Here is a 24,725-nt window from a genome sequence, read left to right on the forward strand (position 1 = left end):
TTTGAATCTGCAGATCACCTAACGAGTCTTCAGCCCTCTTCCTCTGCCCTCAGCCTCCACTCCCTGCCCTCTTCTCTGAGAACAGACCAGGGTCTAGTGTGGGATGTCCACGTTCTTCCAAGGCCCCTGGATGCCACACTGTGTGCCACGTGAGCCCCAAAAGTGTTGGCTGATGAGCAGGAAGGCTCCTCATGGGGTGCTTGGCCTGATACATGATGCAGGTGTGGTAATTTCGTGTCAAAGGCCAAATCCAAGTGGCGGTTCCTGTTGGGAGACCATGTGATCCATAAGCCCAGCACTGGACTCTGGCTTGTTTCGTTTCTTTTTGGTAAAGCCCAGGCAGGGATGTGGGCTTCCCTTGTGGCTCAGCTGGTAAAGAATCCTCCTGCAATGTGGGAGACCTGGGTTTGACCCCAGGGGATTGGGAAGATCCCCTGGAGAAGGGAAATGCTCCAGTATTCTGGCCTGCAGAATTCCATGGACTGTATAGTCCAGGGGGTCGCGAAGAGTTGGACACGGCTGAGCAACTTTCACTTCACTTCAGACAGGGATGTATAGATATGCCGGCTGTGCAGGCATGGAGCCTGCTCCCAGGAGAGGCTTATATTCTGAAGGAGGTTGCCAGGGACTCCCTTCAGCTTCAGCGAGCTGCCAGCAGCTGTCAGTGGGTGGAAGAAGCCAGCGGGTAGGAGATCTGGGAGCCTGACTGTTTCCTTGAGATGTTTCCCCATCCAGGCTGTCCGCAGGTAGACAGAATGACGCCTGCCATTCCAGCTTGAAGGGCACCTGCTTGGCCTGGGCAGAGGGGCACTTGATGGGCAGTAGCTGGACATACACAGCCTTGGAAACACCGTGATGGGGATAAATCTGGAAAAGTCCCTCCTGTGGTTTGAGGTCTTGCTAATCTTCTCCCTAGGCTAAGAGAGCAGAACTGATTTTGGTAACAATCATGGCTCACTTTTGGCATGTGCCTGCTGAGACAGCAATGTGGAGCAGTCAGATCTCCAGGGTCCTGGGCTCAGGGGGCCTAGATTTGCCTGGGTTCCACCATTTACCTTGCCACACCCCTTCACTTCTCTGGGCCTCATTCTCACTGTGATTGAGAAGGTCAGGCAGGGTGGTTTCCAAGGCCCCATCTAGCCTGGAGCCTTTAAACTTTATGTCGTCTCTGTCCACAGGCCTTGCCCCAGGCCAGCTGTACACATACCCTGCCCGCTGCTGGCGTAAGAAGAGACGATTGCACCCGCCTGAGGATCCGAAACTGCGGCTGCTGGAAATAAAACCTGGTGAGTGCCCGGTGGAGCTTGGCTGGGCCGAGGCAGGAGAGGCGGGGAGTGCTGGACTGGCCAAGGACGAGGTTGCTCTGCGGAGAGAGTGTGTGTGCCCACGCGGCGCTTTCAGGAATAAACACATTCACCTGTTCCCCACCCAACACCCCCAAACTTCTCACCCTCTGCGGGGGTGGGTCTCAGGCCTTCCCCTTCCTTTTGTCTTTCTCTTGCTACCTCAGGAGAGGAAAGCAAGCAGGTGCAGGGCGGGAACAGGCCCAGGATGAATGACTTTGCAGCAGAGCTGAAGGAGTTGCAGCTATCTGGGGCTGGGTGATAGCTTCCCGGGGTTTCAAGTAAAGAAGCCTAGTCCCAGACTGTGATCTAAGGAGAACGGTGCCCTGGGTACTTTCTCCCCCCTCACTGGGGATGAACTAATGGAGCTTCTTACATGGGAAGGGCCAGTCACTAAAAAACGGAACCCATCTTGGATATAGAAATAAAAGAGTTTGAGTTCAGGATTTGCGTCCAGGTGACGCTGATGGCTTTGTGGCCCTGCAGAAAGAGTTGGTTAGTTTCTTTACTGGTCTGTTATTACACTTCTGAACAGATGGCTCTCTTCAGACCTTGTGGGCTGCAGCAAGGCCAAGTGATGGCCCTGGCTCCTTAGCTTTAAGGGAACCTCTGCTTTGGGGGATGCCAGAGCTGGATGGGACTCAAGAATGGTGGCGACAGTGCTGTTAAGTGGAATGAAGGCTGAGCTGACTTGCCCCCTTCCACTGTCCCGAACAGAACAGATCTGGCAGGGGTGGCTGTCCGGCAATACTGCCTCACGCCTGCCTTTCCACACTTGCTCCCGAGGCTGCGTTTTTTTCCTGCAAAATCTCTGCTAAACCAGTTGTTCGGATGCTTTCTTACAGTTCCATTGATAAGCATGCTTCAGCTGCTCACTGTAGCCCAGATTTCACTTGTGCAAAAGTTTTATTTATTAGGGGTAGGTGTTCCATCCAAGTCCTCAAATGGCCTTGCCTCATTTACAGACCCTTGCAGACACTCCAGGGTGATGATTGAGGTGGTCCCAAACTCCCTGAGATGCAGGTTATAGGAGAAGCAAGTCTCCTGGAGCAGGATTATGAGTCACATGCATCTTTTTACATTTTCTAGCAGCCACATTAAAAGAAAAGAAAAAACTGGTGACAGTAATTTTTAACAATAGATTCTGTTTAACTTAATAATATTATTTCAGCATATTATCAGGACAAAAATTATGAATGAGATATTTTTCTTTATTTTGTATACTTATTTAATTCCAGTGTGTATCTTAAGCTTTTAACACATTTCATTGTAAGCTAGCTGTATTCAGTGCTTGACTGCCACACGTGGCTAGTGGTGCCCATGTTAGCTGGTATGGTTCTAGAATTACACTCCAAGTGTGGTCTTGACCATCAGGATAGGCGTCACTTGGGAGCTTTTGGACCTCACTCCAGACCTCCTGAGTTAGAATTTGCATTTTATCCAGTCCCAAGGACTGCCTCCCCAGAACACATGTTGAAGTTTGAAGATTTACAGGTGGCTGGATCACAAGTCAGGATGGCCTGACTCCACACCATCTACATGTCTTTATTAAACAATTATCAATACAAACAATTTATTTTGGAGGTGCTGGCTCCCTCCTCTCTTGTTCCAGATCTGAAAGTGGTCTGATGAGTGATGAGGTAATCCCTGACTTGAGGCTTACCTGGACCCATTTTAATTTCACCCTAATCAGAGCTTTGCAGTAGGTGCTATAGTGAGAGGGTGAACCCATGCCTGTCGGCTGTGTAGACTTGAGTGAGGGGACTATTTGGATGTCTGTCGCTGGTTGGATATGTCTCTGTGTTGGCGTATGTGAACCCTCTGGGTGTATTTCTGCATCTGTAAATAGCACAGTGGTACTTGGGATTCCTAGCCAGCCTTGCAGCTTCCTCATGAGGATCAAACAAGCAATATGTAATAGTATTTGCCATTTCTTACCCTTTCAATTAAAAATTAAAAAAAACTGAGTAGGTAATGCAGTCACATCCCAAAGATATAAAAGGATATGTTTTATAGTGAAAAATAAGACCCGGGCTTCAAAGAGGCATCAATGGTACCAGTCTTCGGGAATTCTTCAAGAGACAGGTTATGCACACACAGGAATTACATCTGTATGACTTTCCCTTCCCCTTTTCATGCAGCACAACCATCTTGCATTTTGCCCTTTTCCTTAAAAATGTGCCTCAGGCACTGGCCCTGTCAATATATAAAGAATTTCTTCTTTTCCACAATCACACGATATTCCATTGTATGAATGCACTACAACTTATTTAACCAGTTCAATTCAGTTCAGTCACTCAGTCACTTTGCAACCCCTTGGTAGCATGCCAGGCCTCCCTGTCCATCACCAACTCCAAGGGCATCTCATATGTAACTTTTTAAAGGATTTTATTATAAATGCTTGACATCAATTTTAAATTGTTGTCTTTATTCTTTTTTAAAGTCTTTATTCTTAATGTTTATTTACAAAACCTTTATTAAGACTACTTTATATCAGACTAATTGGATTATCTTTTATAGAATCAAAATGTTAAGCACTGTAAACATTTCAGACATCATTAACTCCAATTCTTTGTTTTATTGAGGTCCAGACACTCCAGTATTCTTGGGTTTCCCTTGTGGCTCAGCTGGTAAAGAATCCACCTGCAATACCGGAGACTTGGGTTTGATCCCTGGGTTGGGGTGCTCCCCTAGAGAAGGGAAAGGCAACCCACTCCAGTATTCTGGCCTGGAGAATACAATGGACTGTATAGTCCATGAGGCTGCAAAGAGCTGGACATGACTCAGTGACTTTCACTTTCAGACAAGTTGGGAGATTTGCTCAGGCTTATGCAGCAATTCCCATGGGAACCGGCAGAGACCCCAGGCTGCTTGATTTCTCTGCTCACTGCTGCTCCTGCCTCCTCATGTTGCTGATAGTTGTACTAACTTAAAAGTTATCAAGATTTTTCCCTTAAAAACTTTATTTTATGATTAGAAAACTAATATATTAATTATTAAAATGCATCCAAGAGATAGTTGAAATTTCTTCAGTCATAAATACCAGACATTCAAGTTGAATCTGCCTAAGCAAAAAAAGGGAAGTGGTTGACATAACAGTGAATCCCAGAGTGGATTTGGGCTTCAGGCACAGCTGCATTCAGGGGCTCAGATGTTGTAGTGGGGGCTCTGTGTGTCTCTTTCCATCTCTAACACTGTCTTCTCCTCATGGGGGACACAAGGTGGCCACTAGCAGCCCAGACTCAGCACTCAGCACAGCTGGCAGAAAGGCAGTCTCCTTCAATATCTGTGTTGGAGAAATCCCTGGAAGGACTGATTAGATGACTGGGTTTATGTTCCCTCCACCCATCAGAGCCACCTGTGGATGGAGCACTCTGGTCGAATCATCATTATAGCAAGTATCTGAACAACACACTGGTGGCTCAGATGGTAAAGAATCTGCCTGCCAGTACAGGAGACCTGGGTTTGATCCCTGGGTCGGGAAGATCCCCTGGAGAAGGAAATGGCAACCCACTCCAGTATCCTTGCCTGGAGGATTCCATGGACAGAGAAGCCTGGTGGGTTAAAGTTCATTGGGTTGCAGAGTCGGACACAACTGAGCGACAGCAGGCACACGCACAAAGCACTTTCATTTATCATTTGCCACTTCCTTTGGTCTTTAACCATAGCCCCAGGAAGGGGAGAGGGAAGGAAGAGGTAACAGTGTTATAGCCCATTTTGTAAGTCAGGGAAGTCAGGTTTCTGGCAAAGCCAAGGAGCATCTATTGTGCTGCTCATGTATCTGAGGACTTAGAGTCTCATTGTTGGTGGGACTGAGGCAAGAAGCTACGTTACCAGTGTCTGGTCCTTCTGGCTACAGACATGTACTCGGGCACGTGGGTCTCCAGGAAGCTGAATGTAGAGCAGCTGGGGTCACAGCTGACTTTGGATTTGCCCCATCCTTGGGTCTAGGGGAAGGAAAAGGAAGGCCCCTAAGGTAGTGTCCTGTAGCCACGTGCCCAGCAGTACCATGTCTGTATCTGTGATCTTTGAGAGGTTTCCTTGGGCTCGGTCCTCATGCTTGGAGTAGATGCCGAGGTGGCTGCTCCTCTGGTGAAGGCCCAGCCTCACAGATGGCCAGGGTCCCGGGGGAGGACCCTCTCTGCAAGGATGAGCACCAGCCTGGTTGAGGATGGGCCCTCAGAGGTGTAACCATATCCTCCGATGGCAGAAAACCCCAGGCAAGTCAGGCCCGCCCAAGGCAGAATGGCTCCTCCACACCTGCACCTAAGTGTTGAGAATAAACAATCCAGGGCTGGAATCAACAACTTTGCAAATGACAAGAGATCCATCTCATGTGAATTTGTTCCCTCTCTGGGTAATCAGACCTACTTTTAAGCCTACTAAAAACCAAAATGAAACCCCCCAAACCTTGGGCCAAATGTCAGTCATTTCTGTATCCTGTTCTGAGTGTGTACCCCCGGGCCAGGCCTGGCTTTCAGGATGTGTACCACCTCACCCGCCTGCGGCTGTAGGTTGTGTGTAAAGATGCCAGGGGAGCATCTGAGAGTCAGTGATAAGGAGCCTCAGGCTTGAACCTCAAAGCATCAGGGCCTATCCAGAGAACATGAAGCAGCAAGACCAAGAAAAAATGTACCACCCTCTTCCTGGAGGCTTGACATGTTTGCCTTTGAATTTTTCACACAAGCCAACGTTTCAGAAAAGGTCCTTCACCCAGAGCCTCAGCTCACCCGTATGGCACCTTTGTGCAAAAGTAGAAAAAGATCCCCTGGCTGGGCAGACATTTATAAATGATGTCCCTTCTGGTGGGTTATGAGGCACGTTCTGGATCTCAGCTCCCTTCTGTCCCCTTGGCAGGTGTCCCTGCATAGGTAACACATGCCACCTCTGAGAGGCTCTGCCATCATCATTTATAAAATACACAGTCCTCAGCTGAGAGGACCTCTCCCCTTTTATGGAGGGGGGAATGTCCTCCCAAAGCACAGAATCGACTTGGACAATATTTTAAAATGATTCTTTCTTATTTTTATTCCATTTGATTTGGTCTCAAAGAAAGCTGGGGTTTTTTTTTTGGTCCGTACTTTCGAGTGTGACTCAGGGTAGAACCTCTGAACAGAGTTCCTGGGGAATTTGCTGCAAATTTCTAGTAGGTGGAGGCAGTCAACTGGGTGGATGGAGGCAGACCTCCATGGGAATGGGGGGCAGTTGAAGGGAACAGATGAGAAGCTAGGGATCTGCTCTCTTTTACACATGGAAGTGGAGCTGGGGCTAACCTGTTTGAAGGTTCATGCACAGTGCCTGTCAGTATTTAAAAATCACCTGCCCTTTGACCTACAATTCTGTGGCTAAAAAATTTTATCCTATAAATATGGACTCCCAATGGGTAAAGTTGTCCATTGTGGCATTGTTTGTAACAACAGCAGCAAACGGAGAATAGAAGCAACCAGCAGGTCTTTTGGCAGGGGACTAGTTAAACATAGAATACATTCGTAAAATAGGATAGTATTTTGTCCTTTAAAGGAATGAGTAGAAAAAAAAAAATGGAAAGACATCCAAGCTATATTGTTTAGTGGAAAGAAAAAAGCAAATTGCCCAACATTATGTATTGTCCTCTTTGGGCAAACCTTGCTGAAAATTGATAATCAATTTGTCTATCCTGGGCTGAATCTCTTTAAATTTATGGAAATTGGAAGACTGAGTTTATGTTGGAAAAAAACAAATGAGTGACCCAACCACCCTTGGCACCCTTCCACCACCCAGTCCCCATGGCTGCCCATCCTCTCCTCTGTCTTCCCTCCCAGCCTCCTGGTGTGGGTTCTCCTGAGTTCCGCTGACAGGCTCTAGGGATGCAGTTATGTCTACGATTCTTGGAGCCTCCCCTGGGCTCCACCATCAGCCTGTCGAGTCCTCTGGGGAGAGAGAGACAAAGAGTTCCCCTGATTTGTGAGAGATGGGGCATTGGCCTGGAGCGGAATTGTCTCAAAGCATGAGTTTCCTTCCATCTCAGACCTTTCCATGCATGATAAGGAGCTGCCACAAGCAATTTGTCAGGCCAGCACCCGGTTTGTTCCTCCTGTCTTCCTTTGTGATCCTGCCTGAGTCCAGCCAGCGGTGGACGGCTTTCAGCAAAAAAAGAAAAAAGACCAGGGTGGAATGTGGCTTGGAGTTGTCCTTGACCCCAGGTCTTCAGAGCTGAGAATTTTGTCAGGAAACCAGGTCAGGGTAAGGGGTGGGGGATCCACTCAGGAAATCTGAGGGACTTCGGAGCAGATCTCAGCCAGGGTTGCAGAACCATCCACTTCTGGTTCAGCCCTACACAGCCCAAAGCTCATCTGTGACATCGCAGGGTGGGGAGTGGGGAGCCGACAGTGGCTGCTGTGAAGTCATTTGTTCTCGGGCTAAATTATACGCGGATGGAGTACTCCCCAGGCCTGCTGTCCTCATCCTATCTCCCTCACTGTGAATATGCCATCCTGCCCATGTTTCTTTACTACTTGCTGAAAATAAAAATGTGTCTGTGTGGGGGTGGAATGAGGCTGAGAGCTGGGGCGAACTCTTTGGAATTTGAAAGCATTCTCAGCGTCCCTGGACCTATGTGTTTCTCACGCCTAGCATCATCCCTCCAATCAGCCTTGAATAAACATCTTGCAACCTCCTACTTGCCTGGGCGTCTGAAGGACAACATACACAGCATTATTTCTCTCCTCTGACTGACAATGGAGTTCAGTGTTCTCTGCATCTTGCATTTGGCTGCAGGGGCAAATGCAAGGTGTTTCATGGAGCAGCCATCACAGTTCAGGCAATGTGAAGATGGGCAGGGGCCTGGTGCTGGGGAGGGGCCTTCCCTGGACCATTGCCCCCAGGAATGGAGCTCTGTTCTTGCGAAGGGGAAGCCGAGCTGGCAAGAGAGAAAGGTGGATAGTAAATATCCATCAGAAGGCCCTGAAGGAAGAGTGAGGCAGATGTTGGGCGAAAGCCAGCTGATTGAGAAAGAGCCTTTAACTTCACCTTTTTTTTTTTTGAATAAGGAAAAAGGGCTGGGAGCAAGCTTGTGTCCTTCTGGGTTAAATGCTCAGATAGTTTGCTTAGATCAGTTTAGCATCTTCTCATTCCAGACCTTTAGGTCCTCGTGGTCTAGGACAGGCTTTGTTTTAGAGGTTGGGACACTGTGGCATGGAATTAGGCAGTGAATTTCCCAAGGGGCATCTGTGGTGAAGCTAAGGAAAGGAACCTGTGGGGGAACCTGTTGGAACTGGCAGCATGTTGCTCCAGGACTCAACATGCACATCCATCCTGGGGTCTCAGTAGGGCTCCTGGAATGTACCTGAGGCCTTGCCAGTCTCCTTCTGCTCCAGGACCCTTGGAGACCAGCATATCTCTTTCAGATTCCAAGGGTGATGGGAAGGAAGGCAGCCAGGAACAGGGTTCTGGTTCTTTCTCTTGGGTTTTTTTTTTTTTTTTGGCTGCTGTTCAATGACTGGGCATGATTGACCAGGATAATCACCACCTCCCCCACATGTTATTGAGGGAACATGAATGACTGGGCAGAAACCCTTGGGGGATGGTAGTTGAAGGTAAGGCCCAAAGCAGAGTGTGCCATAGCTGGCCACCAAGCAAGTCTCAGGGACCCTCAGGGGGGTGCCTCCTAAGGGGGCAGTCCAGGCCCGAGTCGTGCCTGCGGGGTTAGTGATGGAGCGGCCTACTTTGCCCGCCTAGGGTGCTGTCCCTGCCGCATCGAACTGCCAGAACTCTACAGATGGGAGCGGGCCGCAGCCAACTTCCCCAGCTTTTGAAAATCCTGCATCTTAATTAGTTCCCTACTGCTTTTGTACATGGCCCACATTTTAATAGTCTCCGGGCTTCTTCCACCATTTGCTCTCTGATGTTCGGCTCGATTTCTCTTCTCCTCGAGACAGTCCCTCCGACTCCTCCGGCACCCTCCCAGCCCGGGAACAACTTACAGAACGCCGATGTGCCAAGCATGTAGCCTGAGATTGATGAGCCTGTCAGCAGGCTCCCTCTGGCCCCCCACCCCACCCCCGCTTCCCTCTCTCCTCCTCACAGCGATGAGCCGGTGGAGGGTGGGGGTGTGTGTGGTGTGCAAGATGGGGGCACTCAGGGGAAGGGACCCGTAGAGCCCCCAGCCAGGTGTGAGCCAATGGACAACGTGACCTTCTGCAGGTCTGCAGAAGAGTCCGGCTGTGTCCTTCCGCGGGGGGGAAGGACGCTGGGCTCCCCACCCCATCTGTCAGTGCTTATCTGTCCCTGCGCGGGGGCTTGCCTGAGCGTGGTACGGCCGAGAGAATGGATGCCTTCAAGTGCATCGGGGGAAATGACCAGTCATTTATCTCTTTCCTGCAGTGTCAAGAGCTGCAGCCATCCATTCTGGAGGCCGGCAACAGCAGCTTCTTCAGCTCTTGTTGGCCTCGTGAGCCGGAGAGAGGTGGGCAGGCCCCTCCACCCCCCAACTTCGTGCCCTCCTGGTAGCCTGGGGCCAGGCGCCGGGTCTGGGGGAAGGGGCCTGGGATTCTGGCACTGCCCTGTAGGGCTATGGCAGCCGGGGCTGGCCCAGGAATTGGGCAGCCGCTGGGAGTTGGCCGGGCTGTGTGCATTGTGGCTGCAGGGATTGCAAGACTGGATTTTGCAGCTGGGCTTGGCGGAGCCACCTTTAGAACATAGCTTGTGAGACTGTCGCCCTGTTATACCAGGTCCTGTGCACTTGTATCTCTCCCTCCTGGAAGGTGCACAGTTTGAGTTCAGAGGCCCATTCAGTACTTCATCTGTATCCCCAACACCCAGTACCCGACTTGGCACATAGTAGGTGGACAGCAAGATTTATGAAAAGGATGAAGGAAAGAAAAGGGCCTCCTGGTCTCTGATCTCGAGCTTGAAGAATGTGGCTTAGTTCTCATCATGCCCCTTGCACAGAGGAGGGAGCTCGAGTGGGTGAAGGGGAGCCTTTGGAGCTAACCTGGCCTTCCCATCCACTGCCCAGGCCAGTCTTGGGGGGGTTCTGTCCCGCTTTACCATCTTGCCTGTCTTTGGTTTGAGCTCACAGGGGGGCCTTCAGTATGTCGAACAACTGTGCTCTGCAGGAGCAAAGGCCTCCAACAGGAATCACAAGACCTGGGTTCAAGTCCCGACCCTTCCACCCCTGGCTGTGTGATTTTGAGCTGTCACCTAACCACCCTGGCCTTGATTCTCCATCTGTGAAATGTGTATCGTGGCAGCTGCTCTGCTTCTTTGCTGGGATTTTTCTGAGAGTCCCGCTGGAAGGTGGGGCTGGAGGGCTTGGCAGATGTGAAGAGGCACCGCTGATGCCACCCCCACGTAGTGCTGCTGGGTGGGCTGAGTGGACCTCAGCTGATGCTGTTCCTGTCCCCAGTGCGTGCTCACTGCAGGGAGCTCACCACCCAGCTGGCAGAGTGTGTGCCGTGTGGCCAGAATGGGAACACATTCTGCCTTAGAGTCTTTAAAAGCCCAAGGCTAGCACCTTCTGTCCTGAGAAGACCTGGCATCTGGCTATGGGATCTGCCTTTCCCAGAACCACAGCTTGCCCAAGTTCACCCCTGTGTCCCAGGACTCGGTCCTCTGGCATCCGCAGCGGGAAGCACAGAGATAAACTTGGAAGGCTTCCTCTCTGTTTCACAAACACCTGTCATCCCATGGTGCTAGGCTGGGCCTGCCTGCTGGATCTTTTCTCCTGCCCTTGGGCTAGGCCGATCTGCCTTCTCTGAGTACCGCTCCTCTGTGGACTCACCCTGGTGTGGCTTCATTCCTTTGTCCCTTGGCACGGGGCACCCATTCTCCACACCTGGCCTCTATCCTGATTCACTGTGTGGGGATGTTCCTGCTCAGGGGCCAGGGGACTGCCCTCTGGATGTATCTAGCCACCAAGACGTAGGCATCATGAGGACAGGGCCCTTTCCTAAGCACTGGCTCATTGGTGGTCCCCTCACTTCCACCTTCCTTCAGTTAATTTCAGAATGATCCTATTGAGATATATACATCGTATTGTCACCCTTTGCTCGAAACTGCCAGTGTCTTCAGAAGCTGTTGTTGTTCAGTTGCTCAGTTGTGTCTGACTCTTTGTGATGGCATGGACTGCAGCATGCCAGGCTTCCCTGTCTTTCACTCTCTCCTGGAGTTTGCTCAAACTCATGTCCATTGACTCAGTGATGCCATCCAACCATCTCATCCTCTGTCGTCCCCTTCTCTTCCTGCCCTCAATCTTTCCCAGCATCAGAGTCATTTCCAATGAGTTGGCTCTTCTCATCAGGTGGCCAAAGTACTGGCACTTCAGCGTCAGTCCTTCCAGTGAATATTCAGGGTTGATTTCCTTTAGGATTGATTGGTTTGATCCCCTTGCAGTCCAAGGGAGTACGCATTCTTGCAGAGGCCTACACAGCCCTTCAAGGCCCCAGCACTCTCTGAACTGGGCTCCTGTCCTCCCCCTGGCTCACTGTGCTCTGGGCAGACAGACCCCAGCTTCAGAGCCTTTTTGTGCTAGCTCCTTTGCCTAGAACATCCTTTCCCGATAACCAGTGTGGCCCCCTCGCTGCTCCTTCATGTTAGTGCTTTCCAGACCACATTTAAATGTGGACCTACCCTCCCATCACTCCTGATGTTCCAGATTCCCCTATCGCTGTCCCCTCTTTGTTTATCTCCAAAACGATGATTACTATCTGCCATTCTATGGGTCTTGCTCGTTTATTTTCTGTCTTGTTTCTACGCCACTAGAATATAACTTCTTCGAGGGCAAGAATTTCTGTCTCTTGTTCATAGCTGTGTCCTCACACCTAGAACAGAGCCTGGTACACAGTAAATGCTCAATAATTACTTGTCAAGTGAAAGAGTAGAGCTCGCGCTCATCCATGTGGTTCTGCTGTGATCTCCAAATCTTCTGGAAGCATCCCCCTTTCTCACCCCCACCCCCCAAATTGGAGCAGCATCTCAGCTCTGAGCCAAGTCCCACCCTCAGCCTCCTCTGTCCTCTGCTCCATACTTGGCTTCTTTGCTTCCATTCCGCCTGGGCCCATGTCCAGGTTGGGGGGGCTGTGTCTCACCACATCTGATGGTCTGAGTGTGTTAGAAGGGGAGGAGTTTTGCTTAGAAGTGCAAGGAGAGGGAGACTTTCGGAGGTGAAAAAGAGGCTCTCATGAACCGAGCGTCTCCCTGTGCAGACACTCTATGTCCGTGATCTCATCTGGCCGCATAACCACACTGGGAAGTGGACTTTGTTCTGCAGATGAGGAGAGCAAGGCCAAGTGTGCTGTGCAGGGTATGAGACCTGAGATTTCACCCCAGCTTCTTGCACTTTCCAGTGATCGGTATTCCCTTGAACCATTTCATCACTCCATCCAGTCCCGCTGTCCTTCCCCCCCTCACCTTCCTGCTGAGTTCTATCAACTTGGTTTGTTCGCTAACCAGCAGAGTAGTGAGCGTCCCTCAACAGTGTGGGTGTTTTCCTGTGTCTCAGAGGTGGGAGATTGCTTATCTGTGGTGCCAACCTCTGGGTGCTGCTTCTAGGGGCTCATCCTTGCGTGTTGGCAAGGGGTAAGGGGGTTGGCAGAGCAGAGGGTGGGGACCACAGGCCTTCTGGGGGGCAAGATCAGTCCTCCTGTGGTGTGGATATCCTGGGCTTTGAAAATGAGTGGTAACAAGGACCTGCAGGGTGCAGCCTGGGTGATGGGTCCTCATTGTGAACCTCATCTATTTTGAGCTTTATGAATCACAAAGCAGGGAGTCAAATGCAGCCAAGAAAATGGCACCCCTAAGGAATGAGCAGAGGGATTCCAGGGGCCTGCCACCATCTCAGGAAATCAGGGCTTCAGTCCCCTCCAGTCTCCTCCCCTGTGGGGTAAGTGATAGCAATCCCCTCCTCCTCCTTCCCCGTGAGCCTGAGAGTCTGGTGGGCATAAATGAAATGATTCTTAAGCATTTTGCTCCTTGTATAAATCCAAGGAAATGTGATGGGCTTCCTCAAAATAATAAGCAACCAGAATAGAAGACTGCACATTTGTATTTTTTAAAGAAAACTAGAGTCAGGTGGGGGAAAAAAATCTGAGCACTCATGATGTAGCAGGAGGACTGTCTGCCATTGTCTGTGGGATTTTTCCCTCCTTTGCACCATGGCTCTATCTCCAGGCTCCTGCGTCAGAGAGAGCGTGTGATGGATGGATGGATGGATGTGGCTTGTCGGGGTGTTTCACCACGATTTCCCTTGGGGCAGCCTGTCTGTCGGCAGAGCACAGCCTCCCCAAAGATGGTATCTCTTGCGAACTCGACAGCTAATAGACAGCTCCCCTCTTTGTATATTTCCCCAAAGAAGAACTATCTTAATCTGTTTTTTATATGGCGTATTTTATTATAATCCATATATGACTTGCAGGTTCCCAGTCCTCCATCTCAAGCCAAAAAAAAAAAATGCATGAGGAGTAGGAGGCTCCTTGAGTCCGCGACATCCGAGCATTTGCATTTTTAAATGACCTGGGATTTAATTACTCACCGCGCTCCCACGTTGCACTTTCGGGTTCGTCTTGCCTGCATCCTGTTAATGAGCTCAGTGGCTCCAACAACCCAGTGGAAGCCTTGCATTTGGTGCATTGGGTGGCAGGCTTGGGGCACCTATGTCAAGTCTGGGCTTTGATCTTTACCCGAGAGGATGGCTGCCCCGTCCACAGCCCTGGAGAGAAGTCACTGCTCTTCACTGGTGATTTTTTGTTTTGTTTTGCTTTTATTTGTGCTTTTCTTTCTTTTTCTTTTTTAAAAAGACTTCTATGCTTCAATCCTTGTTTGTCTAAGAGGTTTTTTCTTATTTGGAAACCGATTTGCTTCGGTTTGCACAGAAGCTGTCTCTGGTGTGATGGATCGTGCTGGAAGTCACCCAAGGAGTATCTCTGTTCCCAATTAGAAGTGGAGGCAAAGCTGCCTATGGGGGCCCAGGGAGGCGGCTGGCTTGGGTGACAGCTGCTGCCGCTCTGGAGAGAGTAACGATCCGTGGGTTTATATCCATGTGTATAAAATCAGGCTAATTTAAAGATGAATTATGTGTGTGTGTTTTAGACCATTTTCTTTTAATGTTAAGTGTTTGATGGCTCCTGTTAGGTTATGTGGTCCCCAAATTTGCGTGAGGATCAAAATGAATATGCTTTTAAAAAATTATTAAACCCTATATCCAGATGAGCCGTATTAAGATAAAACTGAATCAATGACATCCCTACGGGCTCTGTAGGGAGCGTGTCTATGACGTGGATTGTGCAAGAGCTTGGACCTGTTACTTTATTTTGCCTTCATGCTGGGACCTCCTGTAGTCCAGACGCAGAGAGTGTACCCTCTGCTGCCTTATGGAGAGGGCACTGTCTAGCCTGTCACTCTGTGCGGGCTTTGAAACCAGGGTTTGCCAGGGGTCAGCTAGAATGCTGTTCGGGAATGGCTCTCAGACAGGTATGAGGTAGACAATGCTAACAACTGTATTTAAAATGTCCTCCCAGTTTTGAGAAGCAAAATTTTAGCAAATGTTGCTTTTAATGCTATAAACCTGTAGTGTTTCATAGGGTAACCACCAGTCATGTATGGCCGTGGGACACTTGAAATGTGGCTAATCTGTATTGAGTTGTGCTGAAACTGTAAAATGCACACTAGATTTCCAAGATTTAATGTGAATGAAATAATGTAAAGTATCATGGTAATTTAAAAATATGGATTACATGTTGAAGTGATAATGTTTTGGATATATTGGGTTAGATAAAATCTATGTTAAGACTAATTGTACCTGTTGCTCTTTGCTTTTATAAATGTGGCTACTAGAAAATTTAAAATTACATGAATGGCTTGCAATATATTTCTGTTTGACAGTGTTGCTGTGCCAGATTCTGCTGTGCAGAATCATTCAAACTTCAATGATAATAACATATAGCATTTGTAAGACACTTAGAACACCCCGGGCTCTTTACATATATGATCTAATTTTGAATCTTAAGCTTTAAATAGGAAAAGGGTGAAGAAAAAAATTGATAGCCTCTTTTCCCTGCTGTTTCACACACTAGTTTTTGTGGGGATCTTTTCGGAGTTTCTTTATGGGGTATATTACCACATTTAATTCTCATGCTAACACTATGAAATGGATACTATGATAATTCCCATTTAACATATAAGGAAACAGAGACTTAGAGGTTGAAGTAACCAGCCTGTGGTCCTTTGGCTAAAACATGGCAAGGCCAGGAATTGACTTCAGGGGTTTCTGAAAGCAGAACATCCATGAGCCGATTGAATACTTTGGAAAATTTCTCTGTGACCCTGGGAAGGTCTCTATGTCTTTCTGGGCCCCATATTTCCCATGAAGTGATTGGACTCTGGATGCTGTTGCGCGGGGGGGTGGGGGGGTGGGGGACGCTTCTAGCTCTGCAAATGTAGGAGAGTCCATTCAACTCTTCCCATTTTGCTTCTCTTCTCCCTCTTGCTTCTGACCTTGCGCCTATCTCAGAGGGCCAGGACCAGAGGGCCAAGAGGGTGGATGGAATGACCAGAAAGCAGGATGGAGGAATAATTAGCAGGGGAGGAGGAAGAGAAAGTTTCCCAGCAATGGAAAATTCTGTGAGTTCAGTACTGTTGTGCTGAGTGAACACCCCATAGAGATGTTCACATAGAGCACAGTCAAAGACCTTGACACAGACCTGCCCTTGGCCTCAGCAAAGGTCTGCCTTTTATCTTGAAATATGAAAACTGTGGAGAAGGTCTAGGAATGCAGTGAAATGCACAAAGGTTTGGAAAAAGACTTTTCATGGAAGGACCAGATCGAGGCAAGGTGAAGTTCATACAGACTAGCAATTAGGTGAATGGGTTCTGAGGCAGACTGGGGTTACGGCAGGATTTTGCCTCTGACCAGCTTTCTGATACTGGGCAAGCTCTAAGTCTCCCTAAGCTGCAGCACCCTTATCTTGAAATGGGATGATAACTGTACTCACCTCTTGGGTGGTGGTGGGGATTAAGTGATACATGGCAGTAACAGCTGACACAGTCTGTTTACTACCTACCAGGCATTCTGCCACATGCAGATCGTGTTTTTATCTTCCCTTGTAGTTCAGTCAGTAAAGAGTCTGCCTGCAATGCAGGAGCCCTGGGTTCAATCCCTGGGTCAGGAAGATCCCCTGGAGAAGGAAATGGCAACCCACTCCAGTATTCTTGCCTGGAGAATCCCACGGACAGAGGAGCCTGGCAGGCTACAGTCCATGGGGTCGCAAGTGTCGGACACAACTGAGCGACTAAACCCCTACCAGCAGGCATTCTGCGTGTACACAAACACATCAGTGCTCGTTGGGGCTGAGCCTGAAAACTACTACTAATACAACGAGTGGGGCTCTTGTCACCATCTTTACTGCGTCTAGGAGAGATCCTTTGGCTGCATTCTTGTCCTGCTGAGTGGCTCCCGGTGAAGTTACTTAACTTTTCTGAGCCTCGGGTGACTCGTTTATAAAATGAGATAATTAAAGCAGATGATCTGTAAGGCCTTCTCAACTGTAAAATACTGTGCAGTTCTGGAAATAAATTTATTTAGTGTTGAGAAGGCTGAGGGGGATACTAAAATATGAACTTCATATATATATAAATATATATATGATTCTTATAAGTTTGAAGGATGGTGAACAGCTGTTCTCTTTTGGCTGAGGACAGGGCATGAGGCAACACATTTTAATTGTTTGAGATTAGACATTTGGAAGCCTTTCCTGACTTGGGAGAAAGACTAATGTGTCATTGGAGCAGACTCTAGAGCTGCACACTTTGAACTCATCAAGGCAGACGGTTGGCTATTTTTCTGACACTGAGACGTAACTTCATCATACAGTCCTTCCCTGAAGCCTTGATCTTAAATAGATACCCCACCCCTCCATGGCCCCCAGCACCATATTCTTCCTTCACATTTCACCCTGTTGTTTTCTTCCACACCACTCATGACACTTAGCATATTTATTTTGTACTTTCCTGGTAGCTCAGACGGTAACGCATCTGCCTACAATGCAGGAGACCCGGGTTCGATCCCTGGGTCAGAAAGATCCCCTGGAGAAGGAAATGGCAACCTACTCCAGTATTCTTGCCTGGAAAATCCGATGGACCGAGGAGCCTGGTAGGCTACAGTCCATGGGGTCGCAAAGAGTCGGACACAACTAAACTACTTCACTTCACTTCACTGCACTTAGCACTTAATGTCTGTCTTTTTAGATTGTAAACCATGTAAAAGCTGGATTGGTCATTATTTGGCTCATCTCCTGTGTACCTGGTTCTAGCACAGTGGTTGTCACATAGCAGGTGCTCAGTAAATATGTGCAGAATGAATAGATGGGTGAATGAGTTTCGGGGTGGTTGGCTTGGCGGCAGTACTTCTTGATAGAAGTGAACCCTCTGCTTGCCTTTTTTTGGTAAGAAAAATCCCAAAGACCTTACCTTTCAAGAATGTTAGATACTGTTTCTCGTCCTCATCATCTCCTGGGGTCTGATCACACGTGCGTGTGAGTTTCTTCAGTTTTGATGGGCTGCTCGAGCACCCTTCCTTGTGGGCTGGTCAGCCTGCATCTGGTTCTAGTGGAGGAGACAGAAGGGGTAGCTGGGGTTTCATTTGAGGGAGAACAAAGCCCAAGGGCTTCCCTGGTGGCTCAGATGGTAAAGAATCTGCCTGCAGTTTGGGAGACCTGGGTTCCATCCGTGGGTCGGGAAGATCTCCTGGAGGAGGGCATGGCAACCCACTCCAGTATTCTTGCTTGGAGAATCCCCATGGACAGAGGAGCCTGGTGGGCTACAGTCCAGCGGGGTTGCAGAGAGTTGGACATGGCTGAGCGACTGAGCACACCCATACAAATACCAGTGGAACATGGCTTGGTTGTGCTGCCTGTTTCCATTTGCTCCCCCAGATCTGCCTTTTGTCCTTCTTTGCACTGCCCTGTGACCCCGGAAGCTGATCTCAGTGGCTTTATCAGTGAGGTTCCCTTGACCTCTGGCTTCTGGTTGAGGTTGGCCAATGGGAGGATGGAGCAGGAAGACAAGGGGAGGAGAGAGCAGTTGGGTGTGTGTGCCTGGGTTCTCTGGGCCACAGGCTCACAGAACTCCTACACGAGAACTTGCCCAGGCTCTCTACAGGTCTTGCAAACACGCTCTCTCTGTCCCTCCAGGAACATAATGCTCATAACTCCCTACTGGTAACTCCCCTGGGTGCTTCCCCGTTCCTTGTCCCCTCATTCCTGTCTGCTCTTCTGTGAATAGTCCCCACACTGGACTCCATACAAATGGACCATTCATTCCCCTGACTATTTGCTGGGGCACCTCACCCTTGTGGTCTTGCACCATCTTTCCTGATAGAGGGTTGGGACCATGCATCTAATTGCAGGGTCTGGGGGTATGAGGTACAGGGTCCAAAGAGAAGGTTGGAGGGATATTTTGTAGTTAATCTGAGTGCGATCACCTGTTCCTGAGGTTTCTGTTTTTAATGTAACAACAACAACAACAAAACTGACCAAATCACCCAGCCTCTGGGTAGGAGATGGGAGGACTTCTCAAGAAAGGGGGTTCAGTCTCTCTCTCTGGTTTCCCTCATGGGCAGGGCTGGCTCTGGTTGCCACTGCTCAGGTGGCCCCATGACCTCCAGCCACAGGAAGCCAATCAAATTCGGATGTCTTCAGAACACACGGCCCGACGTGTGGGCACTGCAGCTCCTGGCTGCTGATTGGGGGCCTGTTAGACATCCACTCTTTCATTCTGTTTCTTCCCTGGGCTTCAGAGGCCTTTACTTCCCCGGTGAGTTGATTAGAACAGCCTCTCTGAGGTTGAAATAGTTTTTCACGGAGCAGACTGGAGCTGGGCAGCCAGCATGGCCGCGGGGAGGTCATGGAGTTGACAGATGAGAGTTGGCATGGAGGGAGAGGATAATAAGACTTGAGGCCAACACTCGTGCACTGCTTTAGAGTCTTCAAAGTGCTTCAATGTGAAGGAACACATTTATGCTCCACAAAGTGGCCTGGTGGAGGGGCTGGGCATTGTTACCCTCACTTTGTAGGTGTGCACAAAAGGGCTTGAGGGGGTGGTCCTTGAGTGCCTTGCCCAAAGTCACAGGGTCGGAGAGTGGTGGAGGCAGGACAGAGACCCTGCCCGTCTGACCCCGGGTGCATCAGGTGCCCCTCCTACCCAGCCTCCGCTGTCTCTGAGGGAGCGGGCAGGGCTGGGCTCTGGCGAGGAGACTGGGAATTGGAGATGGAAAAGCTGGACCCAACTCCAGTGTTTGTGGTCAGCCAGGAGGAGAGCACGTAGGCTGTCTCAAGTCCTTCTCAGATGCTGCGGTTCCTGCTTGCCCCCCTCCTGTCCCTCCTGTCCTGAGTGGGCTGACGCTGCTTTTCTGGTTTTCAGAAGTGGAGCTGCCCCTGAAGAAGGATGGGTTCACCTCAGAAAGCACCACCCTGGAAGCCTTGCTACGCGGTGAGGGGGTGGAGAAGAAGGTGGACGCCAGGGAGGAGGAGAACATCCAGGAAATACAGGTATTTCTGTGCTTGTGGGGTAGCGGGGGTGGGGGGGGAGGTGGTGACCCTGAGCATCACCGCCCTGCCTCCAGAACTGCAGTCCCAAGTTGGGGCCTCCTCTCCAGGGCCAGGACAGCATCTCTACTGCCCCGAGGCACCATGGCTGGGAAGCTGGCCTCTGTCTCCCCGTTCACCCACTCAAAATGGAGTTTGGGAGCCTGTGTGTGCGAGGCACTGTGCTAGGCCCTGGGGACGCAGTAGTGAGCAAGACTGACCGAGTCCTCACCCTGGCGGGGCGCCAGCAGCAGAAAGCTTGGGTGGACGGCAGCCAGCCTCCCAGGGAGTTCTCCCCCAACCCCTGCCTCACGCCCCATCCTTCTCCGTTTTAGTTCACTGGCCGCCTTGTCCTGCCCCAGCCCCGCCACTCCTCCTTCAAGGCCAGTTTAGAAGTCACCCCGCCCCCTGCCAGGTGGGGTTGGTGGCTCCTGTCCCCGTGTGTCCACCACCCTCTGTGCACGGCCTGGCTAAGGCTGTCACCAGGCAGGGTCACCAGGCAGCCTTATAATGGTGCAATCTGTTTCTTCTTTATGTTTCCTGAGTCTCCATTGTTGGCACAGCAAATTGTAATAATATTAACTAATACAAATATGAAATACCAGTTTTTAATAATTAAGCATAATGAGATTATTAAAATTAAATCACATTTATACTTTGCATTAAAATTTTATATTTGATGTTGTACATGTATATGGCTATAAAATTACATCTTTATTATTAATTTTGCATTCAATTTAATATTTATGTATTAATTTATTAGCATGGTAATTGCTTTGCTTTGTAAGGACCGCCAGCATGCGGATTCTGTCCAGCTGGGGACGGGGCCTTCATGTTCACCATTGTACCCTTGAGGCCTTGCATGAGGCCAGCAGAGTCAGGTCACAATAAAGGCATTGAATGAGTCCATGAACATGGCCTCCTCTGCCATTCCTGCTTTCAGATAAATGTGTGCTAAGTCGCTTCAGTTGTGTCCGACTCTTTGCAGACCCCCATGGACTGTGGCCTGCCAGGCTCCTCTGTCCATGGGATTCTCCAGGCAACAATACTGGAGTGAATTGCCATTTCCTTCTGCAGGGGATCTTCCAGCCTCAGGGATCAAATCCGAATCTTAAGCGTTCTGCATTGGCAGACAGGTTCTTTACCACTAGCGCCACCTGGGAAGCCCCAAAAGAGAACAGGCTCTGTTCTATCTAGAGCCTGAGCAATTAATCACAAGGCTCCTCTGTCCAATGAATTCTCCAGGCAAGAATACTGGATGGTGAAGTCTCTTCTGTTTGGTCGTCACAGCATGGCTTCTCAGAGTTACAGCCCTACTAAAGATCCTTATTGATGCAAACCTTTTTTTGTCTGAGACACCTTGGAGTCATCTTCGACCCCTGTCTTTCTCCCACACCCAGTATGCATTCATCAGGTATCTGTCCACTGCTCCCTTAACGCAAATCCAGAGTGTAGCTCTTCTCCCCATATGTCCTGCTGCTACCCTGGTCCGGGCTCTCGCATCTCCCGTCTGAACTGTTGCTGTTGGTTTCTGAGTAGCCCCTGCTGATGACTGACGGGGACCTTCCCTGTGTGCAGAGCCCTGCACTGGCCCCTGTTCTCCCGAGTAAAAGTCGTGTCCTCTCCCCTCCCTTTGACTTGCTGCTTCCTCGTGCAAGCTCACTGGGCTCCAGGCACCCCGATCTTTTGCTACTCACTCTTACGCCAGGCACACTGCACCTCTGGCCCGTGCTCTGGCTGCTTCCTCTGCCTGCAAAGTCCTCTCCCCAGACGTCTGCTCGGCTCTCACACTCACCTTCTTCAAGTTCAGCCCCTGTCTCTTCTGCTCTGTGAAGTTTCCCCTGACCGCTGAATGTAATACCACATCCTGTGTCCTCCCCACCCCCCAGCAGTCCCCATTCTCTTACTCTGCTTTCCTTTTCTTTTCCCCCATAGGTTTTATCATCTAACATAACTTACAATTTACTAATTTATTATCCTATTGTTTGTTTTCTGTTTTTGTTTCCAACAGAATGTAAACTCTTCGAGGGCAGAAATCTCTTGTCTATCTTGTTTGCACCTCTTTTTGTATCTCAAAGCCTAAACAGTGCCTGGCACATAGTAGTTCAGTTCCGTTCAGTTCAGTCGCTCAGTCGTGTCTGACTCTGCGACCCCATGGACTGCAGTAGACGCACAATAAATATTCATTGCGTGGATGCAGAGTGAACAGGTTCCTGTGAGTTGTCATCCCCCATCCACCCCCTCTCCATGTCTTGCTTAGATAGCTGACCTTTCATCCCCAAACGCAACTCTGCTTATACCACACCTTTGTTTAAAAAACTCTGCCTAACACACTTCTGTTTCCTGCTAAATAAATGCAAAATGATGAGTGTGATCTTCTTGGGCCTCCTCTCTCGGCTCCTAACCTAGTTTTCAGGCTTATTTCCCACGATTCCTTTACTCCCTCTGTTCTCCAGCCTTCTTCCCTCCGTGCCTCTGGTCATGCTGTGCCCTTTATCTGGCGAGCCTTTTCTTCCATCGCCACGTGTACAAATTCCTCCCATCTATTAGGCTCGGCCCCAATAGCACCTTCCCCATGAAGCCTTTCTTGATCACACCCACCCCCTAGTTCTCTTTTTACCCCTGGCATTTAGAGCACCTAGTATTTTCTTTTTCTTCTGTTTTTTTTTTCACTCTTCATGTATTATACCCCATTTTTTGGACTTTTAGGTCTTTGAAGTCACCGTCTGTCCCATCTGTAATGCCGGTTAAGAGTATTTTTGCACAGTTAGTGTAATTTGACCAAGTCAGTGAAAGGGACAGAACCGTTGCCCAGAAGTCTTGATGGCTTCAGTGATAGGCAAACCTTTCCTTTTTGAGCTGGAGATGCGTTTGAGTCCTTCTTGGGCAGCATCAGGCCAGCGTGCAGGTTGTCACTGTTGAATCACCGCCATCGCCCTCATCCCTGATGTAAACTGAAAGCCTACTGTGTGCAGAGCATGGGGCTGCCATCCGCTGTGCTAGAAGCCAAAACCAGGACCAAAAGCCAGATGAGTGTACATGTTTTTATTGACATCGATTATTAAAATAAAGTATGCATGTGGCAAAGGAACCATTTTTAAAGTTTTCCTTTGATTCCTTCATTCCACCAAAATTTATTGAGGGCCTCCTCTGAGCAGGCATTGTGCTGGGTTCTGGCAAACAGGGAAACCAAGGAGAGACCTGTCCCCACCTCTCATACTTGTATTCTAGTGTGATGTATAGATGGAAAGCAAGTAAACGAGTCAAACAGCTGCCTTTCAGGATAAGTGCATGAAAGAATGGAGAAGGCAGTGGCATCCCAGTGCAGTACTCTTGCCTGGAAAATCCTGGGGAAGGAGGAGCCTGGTAGGCCACAGTCCTGCCAGGGGTCGCTAGGAGTCAGACACGACTGAGCGACTTCACTTTTACTTTTCACTTTCATGCATTGGAGAAGGAAATGGCAACCCACTCCAGTGTTCTTGCCTGGATAATCCCAGGGACGGGGGAGCCTGGTGGGCTGCTGTCTCTGGGGTTGCACAGAGTTGGACACGACTGAAGCGACTTAGCAGCAGCAGCAGCATGAAAAGAACAGGGTGCTAAGGCTCCATCTAAAGGAGGGACAGATTCTAGGTGGTGTCCTAAGGCAGACAAGGGCTATCCCCCAGTCCTGTGGGAGGAGAAGGTGTCAGCAAAGCAAGGGACCTGCGGAAGGGCTTTCTGGGCGGAGGAATGGTGCTCTTGAAGTTCTCATGATAGATCTGAGCTCATTGCATTGAAAGAACAGAGGCTGGTGCAGCTGGAGCAGGGTGCCAGGGAGGGAAGGGCCCAGAATGGGGCTGGAGAGGCGGGCAGGGCCAGACCTGGAAGAGACTCGTGATTTCATGGGACATGAAAAAGCAATCCATTCGAGGGGTTTTAACCAGGGCAGTGAATTTGTGTACTGAAGACCTGTCTGGCTATTGTGTGGAAAGGAGACTGGATGCAGGGCCTGCAGCGGAAGGAGGGAAATCACCTGGGAGAATTTTGCACTGTTCCAACCAGTGATACCAGAGTCTTTAAAGAAGAATTCCTCTGATATGCTTAAAAAAAAAAAAAAATTCCTCCTTTTTAAAAAAAGCCAAAAAGCACAATCACAAATGATCATTATCATCACCGTAAAGATTGTTTAGAGTCTCAGGGAGAAAAGTTATTTGAAAATGTGTTTGTTTTCCAAGTAATACCCTTGGCCAGGGAATGCAGGTATGTCAGAGGGGGTGAGCTGCGTCCCTAGCTGGACACAGCTGCCCTGCTCTCCTGGTACAGGATGCTCCCTCTGCTTCCTGAGCTCTGAATACAAGTTCTGTTTGTGAGGAGCTCCTGGCTCCTCCTGTGCTGTGAAGAGGCTTCTGGTGTCAGGGCCACGTTGCAGGAAATGCAGAAGCATGGGGAACACCACTGTCACATGTGAGGCCCAAAGCTCAGACCAGAGGTTCTAGAGATGCAAGGAGGCCGATGGGAAGAGGGAGGGAGAAGTCAGTTTCCTCCCAGATGTTGAGACTGTGCAGTGTGTCTGGGGACAAGTGCAACTGCCTTCCCCAGCTTTTGCCTTCTAACCCAGAGTCTATATGGTGGGTAATAAACACCTTCATAATAAAACAAATTCAAATGGAGTCAGAATTGCACTGAGATGCCAGAGGCAATGACCTTTAAAGTCAAGACACTTGGAACTTACCATGATTAAATGACTTCAACCCCCAGAAAGTTTGCAAGGCGGCTCTGCAAACAGCAAGAGCACACCTTGTATTTATGCCACATCTTTTCACTGAAGGCTGCAGAGCACCTGACTGGT

The 24,725-nt window shown here is 49.4% G+C and overlaps 1 protein-coding gene across 3 annotated transcripts in view; it reads left to right on the forward strand.

Moving 5' to 3' along the window:
• The window catches only part of DPF3 (double PHD fingers 3), a 292,610-nt gene that overhangs the window by 140,883 nt on the left and 127,002 nt on the right, over positions 1-24,725 (forward strand). For all 3 annotated transcript variants that reach the window (XR_005718633.1, XM_040226150.1, XM_040226151.1), the window contains exons 3-4: positions 1,179-1,286; positions 19,734-19,861. Coding sequence is in view for 2 of the 3 variants with exons in the window: in XM_040226150.1 (XP_040082084.1) it covers positions 1,179-1,286; positions 19,734-19,861 (236 nt within the window). In the remaining variant the exon portion in view is untranslated. The remainder of the gene's footprint in view (positions 1-1,178; positions 1,287-19,733; positions 19,862-24,725) is intronic.

Source organism: Oryx dammah, unplaced genomic scaffold (genome assembly GCF_014754425.2).
Source record: "Oryx dammah isolate SB20612 unplaced genomic scaffold, SCBI_Odam_1.1 HiC_scaffold_26, whole genome shotgun sequence".
Lineage (NCBI taxonomy): Eukaryota > Metazoa > Chordata > Mammalia > Artiodactyla > Bovidae > Oryx > Oryx dammah.